Source organism: Sceloporus occidentalis, unplaced genomic scaffold (genome assembly GCF_023333645.1).
Source record: "Sceloporus occidentalis isolate IW3139 unplaced genomic scaffold, rSceOcc1.0.p SCAF_4, whole genome shotgun sequence".
Taxonomy (NCBI): domain Eukaryota; kingdom Metazoa; phylum Chordata; class Lepidosauria; order Squamata; family Phrynosomatidae; genus Sceloporus; species Sceloporus occidentalis.
Window position 1 is genome coordinate 175,716,058 of NW_028316984.1, and position 21,737 is coordinate 175,737,794.

The 21,737-nt window shown below is 40.8% G+C and overlaps 1 protein-coding gene across 1 annotated transcript in view; it reads right to left on the reverse strand.

Moving 5' to 3' along the window:
* The window catches only part of CCDC88C (coiled-coil and HOOK domain protein 88C), a 138,703-nt gene that overhangs the window by 96,563 nt on the left and 20,403 nt on the right, over window positions 1–21,737 (reverse strand). The window contains exon 3 of the mRNA XM_089522400.1: window positions 13,450–13,558. Within this exon, the coding sequence (XP_089378526.1) occupies window positions 13,450–13,558 (109 nt within the window). The remainder of the gene's footprint in view (window positions 1–13,449; window positions 13,559–21,737) is intronic.

A 21,737-nucleotide genomic window follows, 5' to 3' on the forward strand; every position in this document is an offset into this window, starting at 1 on the left:
GTGACAGCAAAAGCAGGAATTACTTAGTATAGGTACACAAAACATGGCAGATCAAATATGCAAAATGTTCAGCAACAAAGTATAGCAGTTTGTCTCACTTGGCAGCAAAACAACTAAACATGTTGAGCTCAATGGACACCTTGCACAATCGGGCTTCCAAGCAACAAAGAGAAAGTCAGAAAGACAAAATAATAGTTGTCAAATGTGTAGTTACAACAGGGATCGGCATTGTATGTCCCACCCCCCTCCCAAAAAAAATTATTAAATTTCTCTGTATTCCTTCTCAAAATAACAACCAGAAGTGGAACCTGAGGCAGAACAGCAAATGGAGTCCCACCATCCACCCAAATCAAGGTCCACAGTACCATGTTAGTCATGTTATTTTTAGCACACACGACAGTAAACCCCACAACAAATCCTACCCTCCCCCCAAAAAAATACAGTGACAACAACAATGCCCCCCAGGGGTCACCCCACAGTTTGAGAACCACTGGGTTATCTCACGTGTGCTTTATTAAAAATAAAACTGTCTTATGAAAAGTGTGCTTTAAATTTTAAACTTTTAAAATGAATTTTAAATTAATTTGCTTAATCACCAGAAAGTTACATTCTGCATGAATTTCAAAGGCAAGGAATACTCGATCTTCCTCTGAATATAGCCTGCAGCACCTGGTATTGCCTTGTGTTGTCATTTTCTAGTACTAACCAGGCCTGACCCTGCTTAGCTTCTGGGATCAGATGGGATCTGGTGCCTTCAGGGTATTTAGACAAATTAAATCAGAATCATAGAGCTGGAAGAGAATACAAAGGCTATGCAGTCCAATCCCCTTCCATGCAGGAATCATATATTCCATTAACTAAATACTGTATAAGGAATTTCGACATTTCCTTCTTGCTAATTTAACCAAGGCAAAATTTGGACACACCCCCCTAAGTTTACTATTTGAAATAGGACATAAAATTTCACATCTCTGAAATTTAAAAAATAAAATTTAGAATATGGCTTGACAAGCAACAACCATCTCTTCTAGAAACTGCTAATCCTTTGTCTTTGCCTCATATCACCTTCACCTTCTGTATCAAAAAGCCAAAGACATCTGCATGGGCTGTTCAGATAAACCATAGTTACAAATCACAAATCTTTCATATGAAGTATAAAACACCACTGTCCATGCTTTGAACACAAAATATGACCTTCCTTTTTCATCCCAATTAACTGTTAATTGAATTTGGTGACCACATTTAGAACAGACTGGGAAGCTTCTTGAAAGTGGCAACACTTCTTCTGGGTCTTATCAGGCATCATGGGTTGTGGGCAAGAGGATCCCCAAGCCTAGTTTAAGCCATGGCCCTAAATCCAGTTGCTAGCCCCAATTTTATACATCTGCTGGATGTATAACTTTAACCATTATCCTTTGGGTATAATTATTAAGAACTGCTTAAAATATTAAAATGTTAGATCTAGAACATGCAATATGCTTTGATAAGGCAACAGATTGCTGTAATAGAAAGAAATTCACCTGCTTCCATTTTCTGATTATGGATTCTTGTGCTTCCCCTGGGAACATAGCCTTTTAAGCCCTACCATAACACAGCTGCTCCAAATAAGCCAAGCATTAACCCCACACTGACCTTTTACTTCCTCTAACCCAATGAGTGTCAAAATAAGCTCTGCAGGGCAGGTCTCTTGGTAACTACAGACTGGAGGCTATACCCAGATGCCACCATGACTATCTTTTATGCATTAACCCACATTCGCTTCAACAACAAATGAATAAAGGTTCTTTGGGGTTTTTTACTTTGTTTTTGCACTTCACTGTAATTAGCTTTTATTACCCTGTGTTCAGCATGACTCACAGTCAGTGGCAACACCAAAGAAACCATTTTTGGTCTGCTGAATAAATTTATTATAAACCAGATTAAAAGCATGACTGAGTTTAATAGCTTAATGTACATGTCCCCATATCAAGCTGCGTGTTCGATTACAAAGAAAATGTGTGTGTTTGCTTTCAAGTCGCTTGTCAACTTATAGCACCCTATGATTTCACAGGGTTTTCTTAGGCAAGGAATACTCAGAGGAAGATTGCCAAGTCCTTTCTCTGAAAGGAGACTACCTCACCTGGTATTCATTGACAGTCTCCCATCCAAATACTAATCAAGGATGACCCTACTTAGTTTCTAGGATCAGATGGGATATCAGATGGGGCACAAATGAAAATACCTGGTAATGATACTAGTTAGCATTTATATTACTCTTCAAAGTATATAAATACTTCACACATATTACCTGAGTAGTTCTAATAGTAACAACCTTGTTAAGACATATTCACATGTCACTTGCATGCAAAAAAGTTAGCTCTAATGACATTTTAAACCATACAAAGGCCTGTTACAGACAGCCAAAATAAAGCTGCTTCGAGTCACAGTGGAGGAATGGTGTTTCAATGATGCATGAGTCCTAAGAGTCCAGAAGCCACACCAAAGCCATGCTCCAGTCCTTAGGGATGGAGCGTGGCTTTGGTGCAACTTCTGGACTCTTAGAACGCATGCATCATTGAAACACCATACCTCCACTGTGACTCGAAGCAGCTTTATTTTGGCTGTCTGTAACAGGCCAAAAATGCCAATATACATTTCAAGAGCACAGATATAGGATGGGCGACACCTGGCTGAATGAAACTACATGTGAAAGGGATCTGGGAATCCAAGTAGACCACAAGCTGAACATGAGTCAACAGTGTGACGCAGCAGCTAGAAAAGGCCAATGCAATTTTAGGCTGCATCAATAAAAGTATAGTGTCTAGATCAAGGGAAGTAATACTGCCACTATATTCTGCTCTGGTCAGACCCCACCTGGAATATTGTGTCCAGTTCTGGGCACCACAATTTAAAAAGGATGTGGAGAAACTGGAGCATGTCCAAAGGAGAGCGACTAAAATGGTGAAGGGTCTGGAAACCTTGCCCTATGAGGGACGAATTAGGGAGCTGGGGATGTTTAGCCTGGAGCAGAGAAGGTTAAGAGGTGTTATGATAGCCCTGTTTCAATATTTGAAGGGATGTCATATTGAGGAGGGTGCAAGCTTGTTTTCTGCTGCTACAGAGACTAGGATCTGGATTAATGGATGCAAGCTACAGCAAAAGAGATTCCACCTCAACATTAGGAGGAACATCCTGACAGTAAGGGCTGTTTGACAGTGGAACACACTCCCTCAGAGTGTAGTGGTGTCTCCCTCCTTGGAGGTGTTTAAACAGAGGCTGGATGGCCATCTGTCGGGGATGCATTGATTTGGATTCCCTGCATGGCAGGGGGTTGGACTGGATGGCCCTTGCGGTCTCTTCCAACTCTATTATTCTATGATTCTAAGCAAGATGCAGGTGGGGTGACTAAGGCTGGAGAAGGGGGTATTCCCTTAGCACTCCCTCCCTTAGACATTGACTGCTCTGCCCATCCTGGTGGCTTGTGGATGTCAAAAATGCAGCTTAGGAAAGATCAGAGGCTGAGGTATCAGAAGACACTTGGTTCTTTGAAAGTTGCACTCCATCTTCCTGTCCAGAGTCTGTCAAGTGCTTTTTTTCCTCCTGGGCTGATGAAGGGGACAGAGAATTCTCTGACATGTCCCTGTTTATTGAAGAATCAAAGCAAAGCAGACAAGATAACCTAGCTGGAGCTATGACAGGAAATATATCTTTTGCACATAAGGTTATGTGCTCTGCCACTGAACTAAGGCTTCTTAATAATAATAATAATAATAATAATAATAATAATAATAATAATAATAATATTTTATTTGTATACTGTTTTTCCCTAGATCAAAACAGTTTACAGACTATAAACTATTAAAAACATCTCATAAAAATAGATAAAAACAAGTAATACAATTATAGAAATACAATCATTCATAGGGTAAGGCAGAGAATCGATGGCATCAAGAGCGCACAACTTCATTCCTCGGGAGGGAAGGCTTGGCAAAAAAGAAAGGTTTTAAGCCTCTTTTTAAATGCTTCTAGGGGGGTCATGAGACGGAGCTCCTCGGGGAGACTGTTCCAAATCTGCGGGGCCGCCACTGAAAAGGCCGTCTGAGATGTGGAGACATATTTGGAAGATGGAATCTCCAACAGATTCTTCCCAGATGTTCTGATTGTTCGGGGCGGATTGTGTGGGGAGATGCGGTCCCTCAAGTAACTCAGGCCCAAGCCATTTAGGGCTTTATAGGTAATAACCAACACCTTGTATTGCGCTCAGAAGCGAATGGGCAGCCAGTGAAGATTTTTCAGAATAGGTGTTATGTGGTCAAACCTGGATGCACCGGTGACCAGTCTGGCTGCCATGTTTTGTAATAACTGAAGCTTCCGGGCTTGGTACAAGGGTAGCCCCATGTAGAGCGCATTACAGAAATCTAAGCGAGAGGTTACCAGACAATGTACCACCGTTTCAAGGTCCCTTTGGCCAAGGTAGTGTCGCAGTTGGCGTATCAACCGAAGTTGATAGCAAGCACTTCTGACTGTCACATCTACTTGAGATGTCAACTGCAGAGACTAATCCAGAAGTACTCCTAGACTGCGTACTTCATCCTTCAGGGGAAGTGTGACCCCATTCAGGACAGGTGGATAAACTTCCTTCCCCGGGCCTGGGGAACCTATCACCAGTACTTCCGTTTTCTCTGGATTCAGGCTGAATTTGTTTTCCCTCATCCAGCCCATTACCGACTCCAGGCAGGCATTCAGAGGAGAGACGCCATCCTTAGTCACTGTAGCAGTCGGAGGCACAGAGAAGCATATTTGGGTGTCATCAGCGTACTGATAACACTGCGCCCCGTGTCTCTGGATGATCTCTCCCAGCGGTTTCATGTAAATGTTAAACAAAGTGGGGGACAAAATAGCTCCCTGAGGGACCCCATGTCATGCCCAGCCTGGAGGACGGCTTGGAGGACTCAGAGGATGAGCTAGAGCCCCTGGGACCTGAACCTGTAATGGAGGAGCCAGAGGCTGGCCCTAGTTCTGCTGGAGCAGAGTCTATGGCCCCTCCAGAGGTTCAGCAGTCAAGTTTGCCTGGTGCCGAGGCTGTGGACATGGAGGAGGATCTGGGCAGTGTGCCTACCTTCAATGAGCGTCGAGCAGAAAGAGAGGGCCTTCGAAGATCTCGGAGGCTTTATCAGAAGCGTCTTCGTAATCAGACACAGCTGAAGGCCGGCTCCTTGCCTTCTTAAGCACCTGGAGCATGTGTGGTTCTTTGCCAGTGGATATCTGACTCTTTTAGAGGAAAGACTCTGTCTCTGGCTCCTTTGGCTTCTTGTCTTGACTACCCGGAAACCTTGACCTTGGACTGCTTTATCAACCTGCCTGTTACCCTGAACCTCGGACCGTCTGACAATTCTCTTGGTAATCCCTTTTGGTAGAACTACTGTGAATCTCCAGGACTGTGTAGCTTACACTGACTTTGCTGTGCTGGGAGGGGGTTTGTTTGTTTGAGAACTAGCTGCCTTATCAGCCCTTTGGCTGCTTTCCTGGACACCCCAGATGTTAGTTCCCTCTTAGAGGAGCAAGTGTCCCCCAACTGCACCATCTGGAATCTTCCCGAGAGGTAGGAACGGAACCACTGGAGCACAGTGCCCCCGATACCCAACTCCCTCAGGCGTTCCAGAAGGATACCGTGGTCAATGGTATCGAAAGCTGCCAAGATGTTCAAAAGCACCGACAAGGTCACACTTCCCCTGTCGATGCCCAGATGGAGATCATTGACTAAGGCAACCGTGGCAGTCTCAACTCCATATCCCAATCTGAAGCCTGTGTCATCCAAGACTGCTTGGAGTTGGAAGGCAACCGCCCTCTTGATCACCTTACCTAAAAATGGCAATAATGAGACCGGTCTATAGTTATTTCTCACCAGGGGGTCCAGGGAGGTTTTTTTGAGCAACGGTTTAACTGTTGCTAATTTTAAACTAGATGGAAATTTACCCTCCCTGAATGATGCATTAATTATGCATTGCAAAAATGATGTTACAGCATCACCACCCTGGGCGGTCAGCCAGGAGGGACAGGGATCGGGAGAGCACGTCGTCTTCCTAACATTTCCAAGAAGCTTGTCCACTTCATCGGTATCAACAAACTCAAAGTGATCCAGTTTAATGGAGTCCACGGAAGCACCTCTTCTATTGTCTCTTTTGAAGTGCCAGCGTCGAGATCAGCCCTTATCAGAGAGATTTTATCTGCGAAAAAGTTGTTAAAATAGTCACAGCAGGCCTTAGTTGGATCTAAAATAGGGTTCAGAGTGGGAGGAAGCTGGGTAAGCTCCCTCACCACCCTGAACAGCTCTGCTGGACGCGACTCTGCAGACGCAATACATGCAGCATAGAAGGAGTTCTTTGCTGCACCTATTGCCACTACATAAGACTTCAAAAGAGCCTCATGGAGTGTCTTGTCAGATAAGCACTGGTGTCTCCGCCAGCTGTGCTCTAGTCGTTGCGCGGCCCGCTTCATTTCCCGAAGATCTTCCGTATACCAGGGTTTCTTATTAGAAGCGGGCCGGAAAGGACACTTAGGAGCGATACTGTGTATAGCCCTGGAGAGATCATTATCCCAGATGTTAGTCAGGGCATCAACAGAATCGCCGTCAGATCCAACCATAAACCCCTCTAAAGCTTCTTGGAACCTTTTTGGTTCCATCAGCCTTCAAGGGTGAACCATCCTAATAGGTCTTCCACCCCCGGGGGGGGGGGGGGATTTGGATAGTTGTCTTAAGTCGAACCTCAACTAGGAAATGGTCTGTCCATGACAAGGCAGAAGTACTACACACCTCTGCCCACGGATTATCCCAACCCGTACTCTAGACGACATCGAGCTTATTACCTGCGCAATGCGTTGGACCCGAGACTAACTGGGACAGGCCCATGCCCGTCATGGAAGCTATGAACTCCCGAGCTGCACCTGTCAGATTTTGTGAGCCGGCCTCGAAAGGGATGTTGAGGTCCCCCAGAACTAAAAGTCTAGGGGACTCCAACACCAGTTCCGAGACCAGCTGTGTCAGCTCGGCCAGGGAGTCTGTTAGCCCACGGGGTGGACAGTAGACCAACAGGATCCCCAGACTGTGCCTAGCCTTCAGGGTCAGGTAAATACATTCAATATAGTCTGTTTTCCAGATAGGGTTCCTGGTTAAGGTAAAAGTGTTTTTATAGACTATGGCAACACCTCCCCCCCGCCCACGATTCCTGGTCTGCTCCTTAACTGTGTACCCAGCTGGGAGAGCCTGTGCCCACACTGCATTGCTATCGGCCCCCAGCCAGGTCTCTGTAATGCAAGCCAGGTCACAATTCTTCTCTTCTAAAAGATCTTGAATGATATGGGTCTTGTTCTTAATTGACCTGGCATTGCACAGGAGCAGAGACAGGGTCTGTGGTACGGTTGGATCTTCTTGTTCATCAGTCCTTATACAAATAACAAAGTACACTCTTTGATTGTGAGTGTGATGAAGATGACATCAAGGTTCCATACATATATTCTCAGATTCAGAATCCAGAGATTTGAATTATAGTCATAAATTCACAAGAGGTAAAGGGCAAAACTTAAATGGCAGTGTGGCTTCAGGGCCCAATTCAATTTGAAAAACAACAACAAAAAGGCCAAACACAAACACATACACACACACACACACATTAAGCTGAATACACACATTATGGAATGCATTCATATTTAGTTTGAAGATTTAAAAATAATCTAACATTTACTAATTATGTTCCCTTAAGAAGCACAAATGCAACGATTATAATATAAAGGGGATGTTTAAAAACTATCTCCTCTGCAATTTCATATTGACAAAGAATAACAGAGTTAAATATTCCACAGTTGCTTATTCCAAGACACAATTTTGCAAAAATAGCAATATAGCAGTAATCAGAATGAAGGGAAAACGTTGTCATTAATATGTAGTATTCTACTGTTCACACTTCCTTTGTGGAAGCAGAAAACTGTGCTTCCATTGCTCCTTGGGAATGTTCCCTCACATCTGCAGGCTACAATTCGAATCAATCCCATTTGCTATTTGACGTTTTTAATTTGTTGCATGTTTTATTTAAACATGCAACAAATACTTTCCTGTATTGTTATGTATTATTTATACGTATTATGCTATTATTTCTTAGACTGTACACCATGGACAGGTTTACTCTTATCTATTTTATTGTTTGTATGTACAGCGCTGTGCAAATCTACAGTGCTATATAAATAAAGCATAACAACAACAACAACAACAACATTCTAGCCAGGGTGACTTACCTCCTGCAATCATAGAGATTGTTTAAAATGCATCATTCCCAAAGCTTTGTGTTGCTTTATTTATTAAGCAACAACAACACACTAAAGTCTTGTGAAGAGGTTTCAAAATAATTATGCAAAAAAGTACCAGATGACACTGTTTTAAATACAGCACAGAATTGCATTTGGACCTGCCACAAATAGAACACAAAGTTTGAATTATTCATGAATGGTTTTCTTTTTACAGTGATAGGTAAAATGCTTTTTGCTGTGAATAATGCCCTTTTTAACCCTCTGAAAGAATACAGCCTATCTCCGATATAAAAGCACCAGCTTGACAATGTAACAACACAATTAAACAATTGGAGATAGACATGGAAAGTAAAAAACTGAAAACATGCTCAGTCTTGCTTTTAGGCCTTCTAACATTATGAAATACTGATTTTTATTATTTGCATTTACAATAACCACTAGATTTATGAAACTGTAAAAATAAATTCAACAGCCTGGAACTGGTGACATGTTGGAACAGGTTAACCAGCTTGATTTAGAGTCTCTCTCTTTCCTTCAGCAACTGCCAAGCTATTTGGCTCTGCAGTTATTTCAATCAAAAGCAAGTAGGTAATAGTTGAATGGTCAGTAGTTAGCTGACAAATATTAAGGGCCGAAACAGGGGGCCTGGTAAAGCTTACAGCTGGCTTATAGCCGGTTTGGGGGCATGGTGTTTAGACACGGCACGTCCCTGAGTCGCCCGGAAGCTGTGTCGGTGATTACATGCTGGCCAGCTTCCGAATGACTCGGGGGCATAGCATTTAGATGCCACTTGCCCTGGAGCTGGCGAAAAGCAGCAGCAAAGGGGCAGCTTTTTTCCACCCCAAATAAGAGTGGGTTGACACACCCCCAACCTGGTTTTCTCTGGGGTGGCTTGAAGCCACCTCTTCAGGGCCATGTGTTTTGGTCCTAAGTTATTTCTCTACTGTGATTTCTACATGCCAATGGTACCAGGGAATCAACTATGAATAACTTTGGGATACAATTCAAAGTCTCTCGTTTAACAAAAATGGTAAAACATAATCCATTTGCATCCACCCAGACAGAGAATGAACTACTCTGACTGTATTAACTCAACTTGTCCATGATCCTCTGCAGTTAAATATTTAACCTACCATGCAATGAAGGTGGACACTATTATTTAGCACAAAAGCAAGTACATATGTAGAGTGCTGGAATAATTCTACTCTTCTGTGTAACTTGGGGAATACAAAGCTTGTGTGGTCCTGGAATAGATGCACCCCATGTAGCTATTCCTGTCTTCTCAACATAAGAAACAATAAAATATGCCTGACTTTTCTAGAGCACAATTGTGAATAGCCAGAATTAATTTATATTAAATTAAGAGTCCAACCAGCTGGGATCATCCAAGAAGAACATCAGCCGATCAACCTCTGTTATGCTATGGGAACATTTACAACATTTGTAAACTGCAGTTGAACAATAAAGTCTTAGGTCCCAGATGCTACACAATGGAAGCGCTTCACACGGGAAGCTGCTCTAATTATTGCACTGATGGAACATTCAAGCTTTATTGCTGAGGATGCTCAGAAGTTAACCCCTCAATACATTACATACCACGGATTTTTTTAAATGTTTCATTGTTTGCTTTCACTGTCTTAGTGATTCTTCAATCATTTTTCAAGCAGTATATTTGCAATTGAATTCTTCTATATGCTACATTAATTCCTTTTTTCTTTTTATATTACTAACTATTACACCAGGGATTAATAATAACACTGATATTAAAGAGATGAAAACAGTTCTGACATCTTTAAGTTTTGCAAGCACCCATTTCCCTCATCAATGCTCCCTTGAATAGCAGGGGAAAGACAGATATCACTAGCATTTATCTTTTTTAAATGCCCATATTTTTAAAATGGCATGTCATTTTTGGCGGCTTGGGCTACGAAATAAATTTTTTGATGATTTGGCTGAAGTTCAAACAGATCACATGCTTAATGATCTCAGGACAGCTTTCCATGGTGACTAGGTAAATACTGTGCCTGAAATTTTGAATCCAGTTGTCTTATATTCACTATCATGCATTAGGTTGTCAGATGAATTTACACAAGAGTACAGAAGGCCTTAAAACAAAAGGACAAAATTATTAATATATTTAGTATTGTTGGCAAGTAAGAGCAGGCAGTACATTAGGGTCAAGCTTCTGCACAATTTGTATCTTATTCCCCTGAAATACTGTTCAATCAGGTAACCCAGAGACCTGTTGCAAATTAGTAAGGAGCACACCTCATTAACTGTCACAGAAGCAATGTTAAAATGCCACAGGTCAGTCCATGTTTTCCACAAGATTTTCTTTCAGACAATACAGAAACCAGGAGTTTCCCACAAGGTCAAGTCTGTGTGTCAGAGCCCATCAAAATGAAATTAGTACTAGGCAATCTGATTTTTTAAAAAAAACAAAATTAGTTATATGACTATACATTGTGGGATAATTTAAGTATCCAACCAAGAAATAATTTTGCAATTTCCACATTCTGACAGATAAGGACCAGTGCCTCACATTGGCTAAGAATGATAGTTTTACTTTTAACCTACCAAAACTCTTTTCATTTACAGCAGAGGTAGGCAAAGACAACCACAGGCTTTATGAGACCTTTGGAGCTTCAAAGTGTGGCACCTCAAGCCCCCAAATGCAATTCAAAATTGAAAAATCCAGACAATTTTTCACGAACAGCTCAAAACTGCTGCAAACATCCCACCTCCACATATCTTAAAAACCTGCTACAATCCCCTACACACACAAGAAAATAATATCCTGCCAAAAATCAGCCCAAATCCAAAATGATGTTTATCACAATATCTTTTTTCTTTCCGTCAAAATATCTTTGTTACATAGGCACTGCAATGTCTCTTAAAATGTAAGCACGTGGATTCCTTAGTGTGTTATATGGGCAGATGAGTAACTTATCTCTATAAAACTGAAGACTTGATAAAAATGTAAGAACATTTTTAAAAACCTATGTTGGATTGTACTAAGGATGCATCAAGCCCAGCATTCTGTTCACACAGTGACAGTTGTCCATAGGAAGCTTGCAGTTAGGACATGAGTCAAAATGCAACCTTCTTGCTCTCTACAACAAATATCTGATAATGTGGGTGATACACAGCCATCCTTGCTGATAGCCACTTATTACCCCATGCTCCATAATTTGATCCAATCAACATTTTAAATCATCCAAAACTGGCAGCCATAATTACATCTTGTGGTGAAATTCACAGTTTAATCATGCCCTTTATGAAGAAGCACTTCCTTGCATCTGTCCTTTTATCCCACCATTTAGCTCCAGTGGATGACTATGGAGATTATCACATGGGGAAAAAGAGGGGAGAGAAGTGGATGGCTCCCATGCTTATCGTATGATCACACGAAGATTATCATATGACGTCACGCTTATTGTGTCATTATCCCACCATTAAGACGTCCTTATTGCGTAATCACACAAAGATTATGAGTGAAGTCCAATGGTTCTGTCACTTTGTATTAATGGGAGTTTACATTAATACAAAATGAAGGAGACATTCCACTTGACTTACAGGAGAAGGATGAGATAAGCGCAATGTGAAAAGGACCAGATATCAACGGGAGCGTTCCAATTCGTACCCTCCTTTCTCCTGTGTGATAATCTCCTATGAGTCTCAGTGTGAGAGAGACTGAACAGCTTATCCTTACTTGCTCTGTCCGTAACAAACAAAACAACATTTCCTTGTAGGGCAGCTGCTTCCGTCTGCTGATCATTTTGGTTGCCTTTTTCTGTACATTTCCCAATTTTTGAACTAAAGTCCATGCACTGCTAATGATCCACTTCAAACTGGTTACAAGTCACAGGAGAATAAATTAATTAAGAAGAGTAACACAACTTTTTGATCAATGAAAGATGCTAGCTAATGTAAAGTTGAACAAAGTGCAGCCCAGGGCTGTTTTTGTGGTTCCCAGGCTCCCCAAGAGTAAAAAAAATCAAATATATTTTTTCCCTTCAAAAATCCCCCCAAATGCACTCTAGGATGTGTAAAGGGTATTTCCACCATGCTTAAAAGCACTCTAGGATGTGTAAAGGGTATTTCCACCATGCTTAAAAACTATTTTTGCAACTCCCCCCACCCACCATTTTTAAACAGAGGCTGGAATGATCATCCGTCGGGGTGCTTTGATTGTGCATTCCTGCATGGCAGGGGATTGGATTGGATGGCCCTTGTGGTCTCTTCCAACTCTATGATTTTCCAAAATGCCTTTAAATACTCCAAAATGTTTTCTAGGTGTGTGGGGCCTATTTGCACCATATTTTATGCAATTCCCGAGTCAATTTAGGAGAGGCCTATTTGTTTCACAAAGGAAGTGATTAGGAAGCAACTCCTGCTCACATTCTGTTGTTAACAAAGGCCTCTCTCAGGCCTAAAATGGCCCAGGAAGAGCCCCGCTTATTGTGTTCCCCTAAAGTGCATTTGGGGGCAAAAATTATTATTATTTTTTTGCAGGAGTTCAGCCCTCCAATGTTTGGGGAAGAGAGCTACTGTGTCCCCCTAGCCTTCCAGAGTTGCCCATGCCTGTAGAAATGGAATTATTGCGCTTTAGTCTGCCAATATGTCAATTTTCTAGCAATAATTTTGTACATACAAAAACATAGTTTAGAGGTAGGTTACTTTACAAGCTCATTCTAACTTTCATTCCATTTCTAACTCTACCGAAGAGTTCAAACAGATGGTACATGGGAAGTTATGTAGGATTAGTGATAAATGCATTTACTCCTTAAATGTATACCCACACCTAACATGCTAGTAGAACCATACCACTGACTGAAAACTTGTCTTGAAATACAACTTCCTCTTAATTTCCAGTACCAGTTCTTCCTCTTATGTCTTATTAAGAAATATACAGCAGGCTCTTGGTATCCTCTGGGGTTTGATTCCAGGACCTACCATGGGCACCAAAATCCATGGATGCTCAAGTGCCATTAAATACAATGGACAGTAAGATGGCAAAATCAAGATTTGTTTTTTGGAATGTATATATTTCCACATTCAAATATTTTCAAGCTGTGGATGTGTAAATTCATGGATAAAGAATCTGTGGATACAGAGGGTCAATTGTACTTAAATATCACAAATATGTAACAAGTAAATTAGACATACCTGATAATAGGTCTTGATATTTCTGATCAAGATAGTGAGGTTTTGAATCCGGAGGTTGACATCATTGTTAACATGATCATTGACACGCTGGTTTGTTGGCCGTGGATCTCTGCAAGAGGAAGATAAGGTTTTAGAAACGGTCAAGAAATTTAGGAATTCAATTATTATTCAAACACTGTTTTTTCCTAAGCACTCACACTTTCTCAAGTCTCCTTTCCTGTCCTTTTGCTGCCACTGCTTTTACATTTCTAAACTCTACATACTTCTCTATCACAAGGTCATGATGCTGTTAGAAATGAAGCAACTCTACGCAGAAAAGAACTAAAAATGTCTAAGAGAAAGCAGCAGTGATACAGTTAAATAGTTTAAGTAACCAAAAGCCTTGCCTCTTGTTCACTTATCCTGACGTCTCTGTGGTATCAACTGATAAACTTAGCTATCATCCCCCCTTAATTTCTTCTCATAATTTAGAATTAGCATAGCACCCAATAAAACCTTAGTGGAGCTCCCATGATAGTGCCTTTAGTTTGTTTCTTGAGACATCAATGCCTTTGCTCCTTAATGAGGATGTCTAGCCACTTGGCCCATTCGTCATCATGTAGAAGCTATACAGAATGAGGTGAAGCCTGAGTATGGACAGGATCCTTGGAAAGGTGAGAACCACTACATGCATATTGGACCTGTGCCCTTCCTGGCTCATAAATGCAGAAAGAGGAGAAATGGCTGAGTGGTTAATTAAACGAAGCAAGAAATGCCTCATTACAGTAAGGCAGGTTTTTGACTGGCTTAGAATAGTGAGATTTTTAGTGGACAAAAATCTCTGAACCCCACTATACCAGAGAATTACCAGCCAGTTTCCAATATTGCTTTCTTGGGGGTTATCCATACAAGCCAAAAGACCCATGTTGCCCTTGGTCTCACATTGTCCTGGCAGGCCAAAATCCTGGGGCCAGGATTGGGCCAGATCCTAGCAGACTGGACACATATCTGGTGGAGTCAGCCCAAGGTCAGGAGTACATTTTTAGCTGTACCATGGGCCCATCTTCAGGGATTTGGTCTCCCCCCCCACATGGATGGTAAAGAGCGTGGGAGCTCAAGCCAATATTAGTCAATGAGTGGCAACATCCACATGCTGCCATTGGCTACTTTGAGGGCAGGGCGATGCATGGGAGCTCCAATATGTGGATGGATAGCCCACCATTTTGGGCTAGCCACCTATGTGGAAACCTACATTATGGTCCAAGTCATAAGAAAGGTGGTGTGTGCATGTCTGTGTGGACATGTATGTATGTCTATATGCTCCTCCTTCAGACCAGGGGCAGTACTATCATTTCTAAATACAGTCACCCCTCTGTTTTCATGGATTTGAAATCCACGCCCCACACATATCCATGGGGGGCAAATAGAGGGAGACTAAATGGGGCATGTGCCCACCGTGCACGCCCCCGCATGCTCACAGGCATGTGCCACCATTCAAGCCAATAGGGCTTGAATATCAGTGAGTTTCTTTTTCACAAGGAGGTCCGGAACGGATCCTCTGCAAAAACAGAGGGATAACTGTATTATACCCAGTCACTCCTATACAGACACAAAAATATACAAAGGACATTAAATTATCTGGCTCAAAATAATACACTAGCCACTTCACTACTGTGCTAATATTCTTACCAATAAGGTTTTCTATAATAGGAACTCTCTGAAATGCAATTTCTCATACATCTTAATAACTTGCATTAAGTTATTAAGGCTTATGCCCATGTCCTGCTCATTATGTGAAAGGGGTATGTGAATTAAAATAGAGAGAATAAGTTCAGACTTCATGTGGTGATGGGATGTCACTTTTCCAATGTTTGATCTAGTAATTCCCTGCTAACCTTATAAAAAGTGCTAGTGTTCCACTTTTAAGGTGAATAAAAATGTGTCACACACCTTTCCTACAGTATGACACAGTGCTATTCACTCAACCACCTCAAAATTATTTATACTATTTATGTAGTCCAGGCACAAATTTTGGGGGCTATACAGCACAGATGTGTATGTGTATGTGCCTTCAAGTTGCCTGTCTACTTATGGTGACCCCATTAAAAGTTTAAAGTGTTTTCTTAGGCAAGGAATACTCAGAAGTCATTTTGCCAGTTTTTCCCCCTCTGAAATATAGCCTACAGCACCTGGAAGTCGTTGGTAGTCTACCACCAAGAACAAATTAAAGCTGACCCTATTTAGCTTCCAAATTCAGACAATCTGGTACCTTTACAGTATTTAGGCTGTGCTATTCAGCACACTACTCACCATATCTACTAGTATACAGGTTGAGTACCTCTTATGTGGAATTCCAAAATACACCAATATCCATAACTGTAAACATGGGTGACTGAGATAGTGATACCTTTGCTTTCTAATGGTTCAATGTACACACTTTTTCCATGTACAAAATCATTAAAAATATGTATAAAATTGCCTTCAGGTTATGATTACAGTCAGCCCTCACTTTACACAGGGAATCCAATCCGGACCCCCTCCCCCATGTAAAGCAAAAAACGTGTATGCTCAATCCCCACTGGACAGAATGGGGCTTGGCACGCGTGCCATTGTTTGTATTGCCGGGTAGCTTCAGCATACGCTGAAAGCAGCCTATAAATTAATGAGCCCATGTACGGCGCGGGCTCACTATATAAGGTGTGTATGAAGCATAAATGAATTTCATGTTTAGTCTTGGGTCCCATCGCCAAGATATCTTATTGTGTACCATATATATTCAACTATAAGTCGACCTCATGTATAAGTCGAGAGCAAGTTTCAGGGCCAAAAATAAGGATTTTGCTAAGACCCATGGATAGGTCAAGGGTAAAAAAGGCATATAGCAAAGGATCTAAAGGATGAAGCAAAGCAAAACAATGTCAAAGAACTTACAAAAGTCCAACAAACCTAACTGTTTGTGCTTACTCTTAATGCTGGATGGATGAGAAAATAGAGGGGGTTGGTGCTTCACATACTATATTCCTGCTTTTCACCAGGGGATGGTTCCTTCTTTTAACTAAGGCCTGTTACAGACAGCCAAAATAAAGCTGCTTCAAGTCACAGTGGAGGTATGGTGTTTCAATGATGCATGCATCCTAAGGGTCCAGAAGCTGCACCAAAGCCACTATCCAGTCCTTAGGGCTGGAGCGTGGCTTTGGTGCGACTTCTGGACTCTTAGGATGCATGCATCATTGAAACACCATACCTCCATTGTGACTCAAAGCAGCTTTATTTTGGCTGTCTGTAACAGGCCTAAGAGTTAAGATACACTACTTACATTGACCCGTGGATAAGTCGACTCAGGTTTTTGGGGTCCATTTTGTGACCTAAATTTCTAGACTTATCCATGAGTATAAACAGTATATTCCATCTCCAAAATATCTTATTACAAATATTCCAAAATCTGAAAAAAGTCCAATATCCAAAACACATCCAGTCCCAAGCATTTTGGATAAAAGAGACTCAACCTGTAGTAACAATTTCTTGATGATCGAAAGACAGATTCTTGTCTCAGCTTAAATATATCTTCATTAAATCAAGGTACAATGTTTGTACCTTAAAGCAAGTGAGCCAACCAACTCTCATTTGCCTATTACCTCAATTGTGTAAGATGTTTAGTAAGAGTAAAATCACTTATCTTAAATTTTGTATATAGCAGTTTCTGGCCCCAAGCAATATACCAAGGTTGAGGCTGCAAAACTCACATCAAATCTGGGCAGAGCTGATTTACACAATGCATTTTCTATCTATACTAACAGTTCCAAAATAACTGTATATACTCAACTATAAATCGACCTCATGTATAAGTCAAGGTCAGGTTTTGGGGCCAAAATTATGGATTTCACCATGACCCGAGGATAGGTTGAGAGTAAAACCTGGAGGATCCTTCAGTATGTGTATCTGTGTGTATGGCAAGAGAGACTCTCACTGAGGGTTTTTGTTTCATCGTTTCAGCTTTCTTTTCAGCCATACGCTCAGGTAGGAGATGGACATTTACACAAACAAGACTCTTTCTGCTTGGCTTCAGAGAGAAATAAACTCCTCCCCACACCACATGGGGAAATGGGGAAATCTGAAAGAGCTACTATCACATTTCCATAGTGACCCGTAAATAAGTCAACCTGGGATTCAGGGGTCAGTTTTTGGGTATACATTTTAGACTTATAGATGAGTATATATGGTAAAGAGTATACAAAAGTATCCACAGATATTCAGTTTCCATCACAGCCAGGACTAGTTACTTTTTTGGATCACAGAGCATAGAATTCCCTAGCCAACATGGTCACTAAGGGATTCTGGGAGTTTAGTCCAAAAAGTAGCATATGGCGTCAAACTATTCCAATTTGGAAGGGGCAGCCACAATTAATCATCTGTCATCCCACTTTTTCAGCTGCTTTTAAAAGGTCACAGTTTCTCCTCCTTCTACATTTGTCCTCAGTTCACTTCAAATGCAGCAACCTGAGTTCAAAGTGGAAAAATAGCTTAACTCAGCAGAAGAAGTCAGGACAGGAAAGCATCTTGCTCTTTCCTACAGACTCAGGCAAAAGTAAACACCTTCAATCTCTCCTAGTTTGTCTGCTCTTTTTCTTTTATAAATTTTGCCATCTTGACCACACTTTGATGTTGCTTGGCCACATGTGTTCTGGCTTTCATCTGAGAAATGCTGGAGGGTATGGCATGTACAAGTTTTGGTTTCCATGATGGCTGGAGGAGGAAATCCTGCATCACATGTATCAGTAGTGCCCTGAAACAGCTGCCCAGGTCTGATGACTAGTGGAATCTGCCTGCTGCCCTGACTTCAAACCCAATGCCCCAGCAGCATGGGTTAAGTATGCAGACCTTAAGCAGCATGCTCACTCAGCTGCTCAGCAACAAAAGAAAAGCTTTCATTACAAGGCACTTAATCCAATTCATCCACAAGTCAGAGATCAGATGCATAATTATAATTTTTTAAATTACAGCAGGTGATGGCAAAAACAAATGCTTGAGGCATTCAAAGATGTCTGGGAAAGATTACTACCCCAAAGGCTTTTAATTCTGGGTTGTCAGCCTGTTAAATTGGCTCCATCACAAAAGACAAGGTTTGGCCTCAACGCAACAGAATGAGACTCTGGGCTGTACATTTTCAGCATCGTAAAGCATACAACCTCTCCTTTCATTCAGGTACAGTACTCCAGCAGTATTAACTCCTGGCAAAAGAGACTGACAAGTTTGATCAAGAGAAGAAGGTGGAGAGGAAGTTTGCTACAGAACTTGCAAAGAGCGGGGTGAAGCCCACTGATTCTACAGGACCTTTCTCAATTGAAAAAGGGTGAGTGCAGGGTTAGGGTTAGGTGCGACCCTCCGAGGTTCAACAGGCATCACCTATGGACTCTGGGAAGTTGCCCACTCTGTTCTGTTCTCATTCTGTTGGCAGGCAAAGGCCTTTCTATTCAGACTGGTTTTTGGCTACTAAATGGCTGCGGCAGAAGGGCTTTTTTTTAATGGAGGCGTCCCATTTATTTGTCCCTTTTTATTTAATGTATATCCCCCTTTCTCCCAGCAGCTCACAACAAATTAAAATAAACTGCAGCTAAAACACCATTAATAAAACGTTTACAAATTATGAGAATGTATATTGGAGTTAGAGCTGATTTTTGTATTTGTTATAATGTATATAATACATAACAAGACAGAGGAAAATCTATTAAGATAAGAGAACAAAAACATGATTTCATTTGTAATTCTATTATGGAATGATTTTATTATATAAAACTAATAAAGACTATTTAAAAAAATAAAACATTTACAAACAAAAAGAAAACTACATTAAAAACACAAAGTTAAAACAGTTCAAAAAACATTTAAAACATAATTTTTTATAAAAGAAAAAATAATACCAAAAAGCAAAAGCCCTTCCCTGTTATTTTCTTAAAAGATTTTAAAGTGTTTTAATTATGTGCTTGGGTTTAAAACAGTTTATTTAACTGTTGTTTAATTGTTTTAATACTGTTCCTCTCCCCTAGCTTTTAAAAAAATATATAAATGTTACAACCCACCTTGCATCCTGCACTTGGAGAATGGAGAAACTAAAATGAAAGAATGACTAACATGGGCTGCATCTGCACTAGAGAAATAATCTGAATTGACACTGCTTTAATTGCCATGACTCCGTGCTATTGAATTCTGGGAATTTGATAGCATGGAGCCATGGCAGTTAAAGTGGTATCAAACCAGATTATTTCTCCAGTGTGGATGCAGCTATTGTCTGAAAGCACTAAGGCCTTCTGGGCCAGCCAACAGACAGCCATGCATTGGGAGAAAGGTAGTGACTTTTGTGGACTTGGATTTGTAGAATCTTAGAAGGGACCACTCCTGAAAGATGACCATCGTACACCTCCAAAGATGAGAAACCACCATCCTCCATAGAAGTCCATTCCACTGTTGAACAGTTCTTACAGTCAAGGAGTTCTTCCTGAGGTTTGGATAGAACTTATTTTCTTTTACCATGGTTTGAATCCATTGGTTTCTGTTCTAGTCTCTGGAGAAGCAGAAAACAAGCTTGGTTCATCTTCTACATGACATCTCTTCAGGTATTTAAATATTAACTATCATATCACCTCTCAGTCTTCTCTTCTCCAAGCTATCCTATAGTTCCCTGAATGGAATACTCTGAACTTCTGTGTCACTAAATAATACAGTACCAGAAGAATACAAATTGAGATGAAGACTTATGGGTAATTTCTTTCAGGAAAAATGGAAGGAAGAGTGGTTGGTTTTGTTTTGTTGTTATTCTTATTAGGTCACTGATCACTCCTTCATATGCATGCACTGATTAGTATGTATCTATAAACACACAGAATCCACCACATGCCACTCTCATTTGGAAATTTTATTAGCACTTAAAGACACAAAATGAATAAGTAAAAGGGCTGCACAGCATGTGATGAGTAGCAAGACCCAACCTGTTCTTCTTTCACTGAAAAAGCAGCTGTCTGTATAAAGAAATCAGGCCACCATCCTGCCAAAAGAAACTAAATCCAGTGGAATTTAAAGTTCTGGACATGGCTGGGTTATGTTGCCAAATTTTAAAAAGGAAGCTAATTGGTGTTACTGCACATGGCCAACACAGAGAGAAACAAAATGGGGGGGGAAATGTTCAAATTCATTTTTAAAAATCTGTCAACATATTTTCCAGTCATCTGTTTCATATCATGATTCAACAAGTCTTTAAAATGTGGCTAGATTCGATTGTTGAGGAAATGCCTTTAAGGTGTTAATAGGGAATTAAATGAGAAACAGATGTGGTTCCCCCCTTTCTGTATTTTCAGATAAGCATTTTAGGCTACTCTGAACACTTTTAACAGAATCATTAGAAGAAATGCTGGCAAATACAGACATGAACACATGAATACAGGAAAACAGGTTGTTGTTTTTTAAAGGCAGATTAGTAATAATTTGCCCATCATAACAAAGCAGTCTGTTCTCTGTGAATGAGCTTCTATCCATCTTTCCAGTCATGAACAGCCCTTTGCAGATCATAAAGGAAGTAGCTGTTTTAGATAGAACCCACAATAAAATTTAAATCAACTGAGGCCAAATTTGCACTAGAACAACCAGCAAGGGATTCATGAACAGAAATGATTACAATTCATGAATTCTTGTTATATTATGCAAGTGCATGGGGCTTCAGCAAACAATATAATCCATGCTTTGTATCTGTAGACTTTGTAATCCAAAGGTTATTTTTCCTGGTACAGTTAAATTATGATGTTCAAAGTTTGTGAGAAGTGAATGAATGAATCATAGACCAAGCCAAATCCAGTTTATCACCCTGGTCAAAAACTCATCCTTTGCACACATGCCAGACCTCAGCCAGGACTGGCCAAGATGATTAGAATCATCATATTCCACTTGAAACTCTGGAGAAAGAGGGAGTTTCACAGGTATAATCAGAACTTTAAAATACAGTAATGTGTAGTAAATAAAAAGATGATTGGTAATTCATTATGAGGAGAAGGGTTACAAGGAGCATCAATATTATTTTTATAATAATGCATTTTTTTATTGTAATGAGTACAACTCAGTTAATGAAACAGATGTGTTCCAGGGATCTATTTAACACAAACTTTGGTACCAGAAGCAGAAATAACATGGCAAGAACAGAAATAGGTTTCTCCACCACACACACACACAAGGCAGGGAGAGGGGAAAAAAAGAAAAAGAGCAGTTCAACATGTTTCAGCAAACTTTTACTCAAAAGTAATGTAAAATGATCAGGTCAGGTAGGT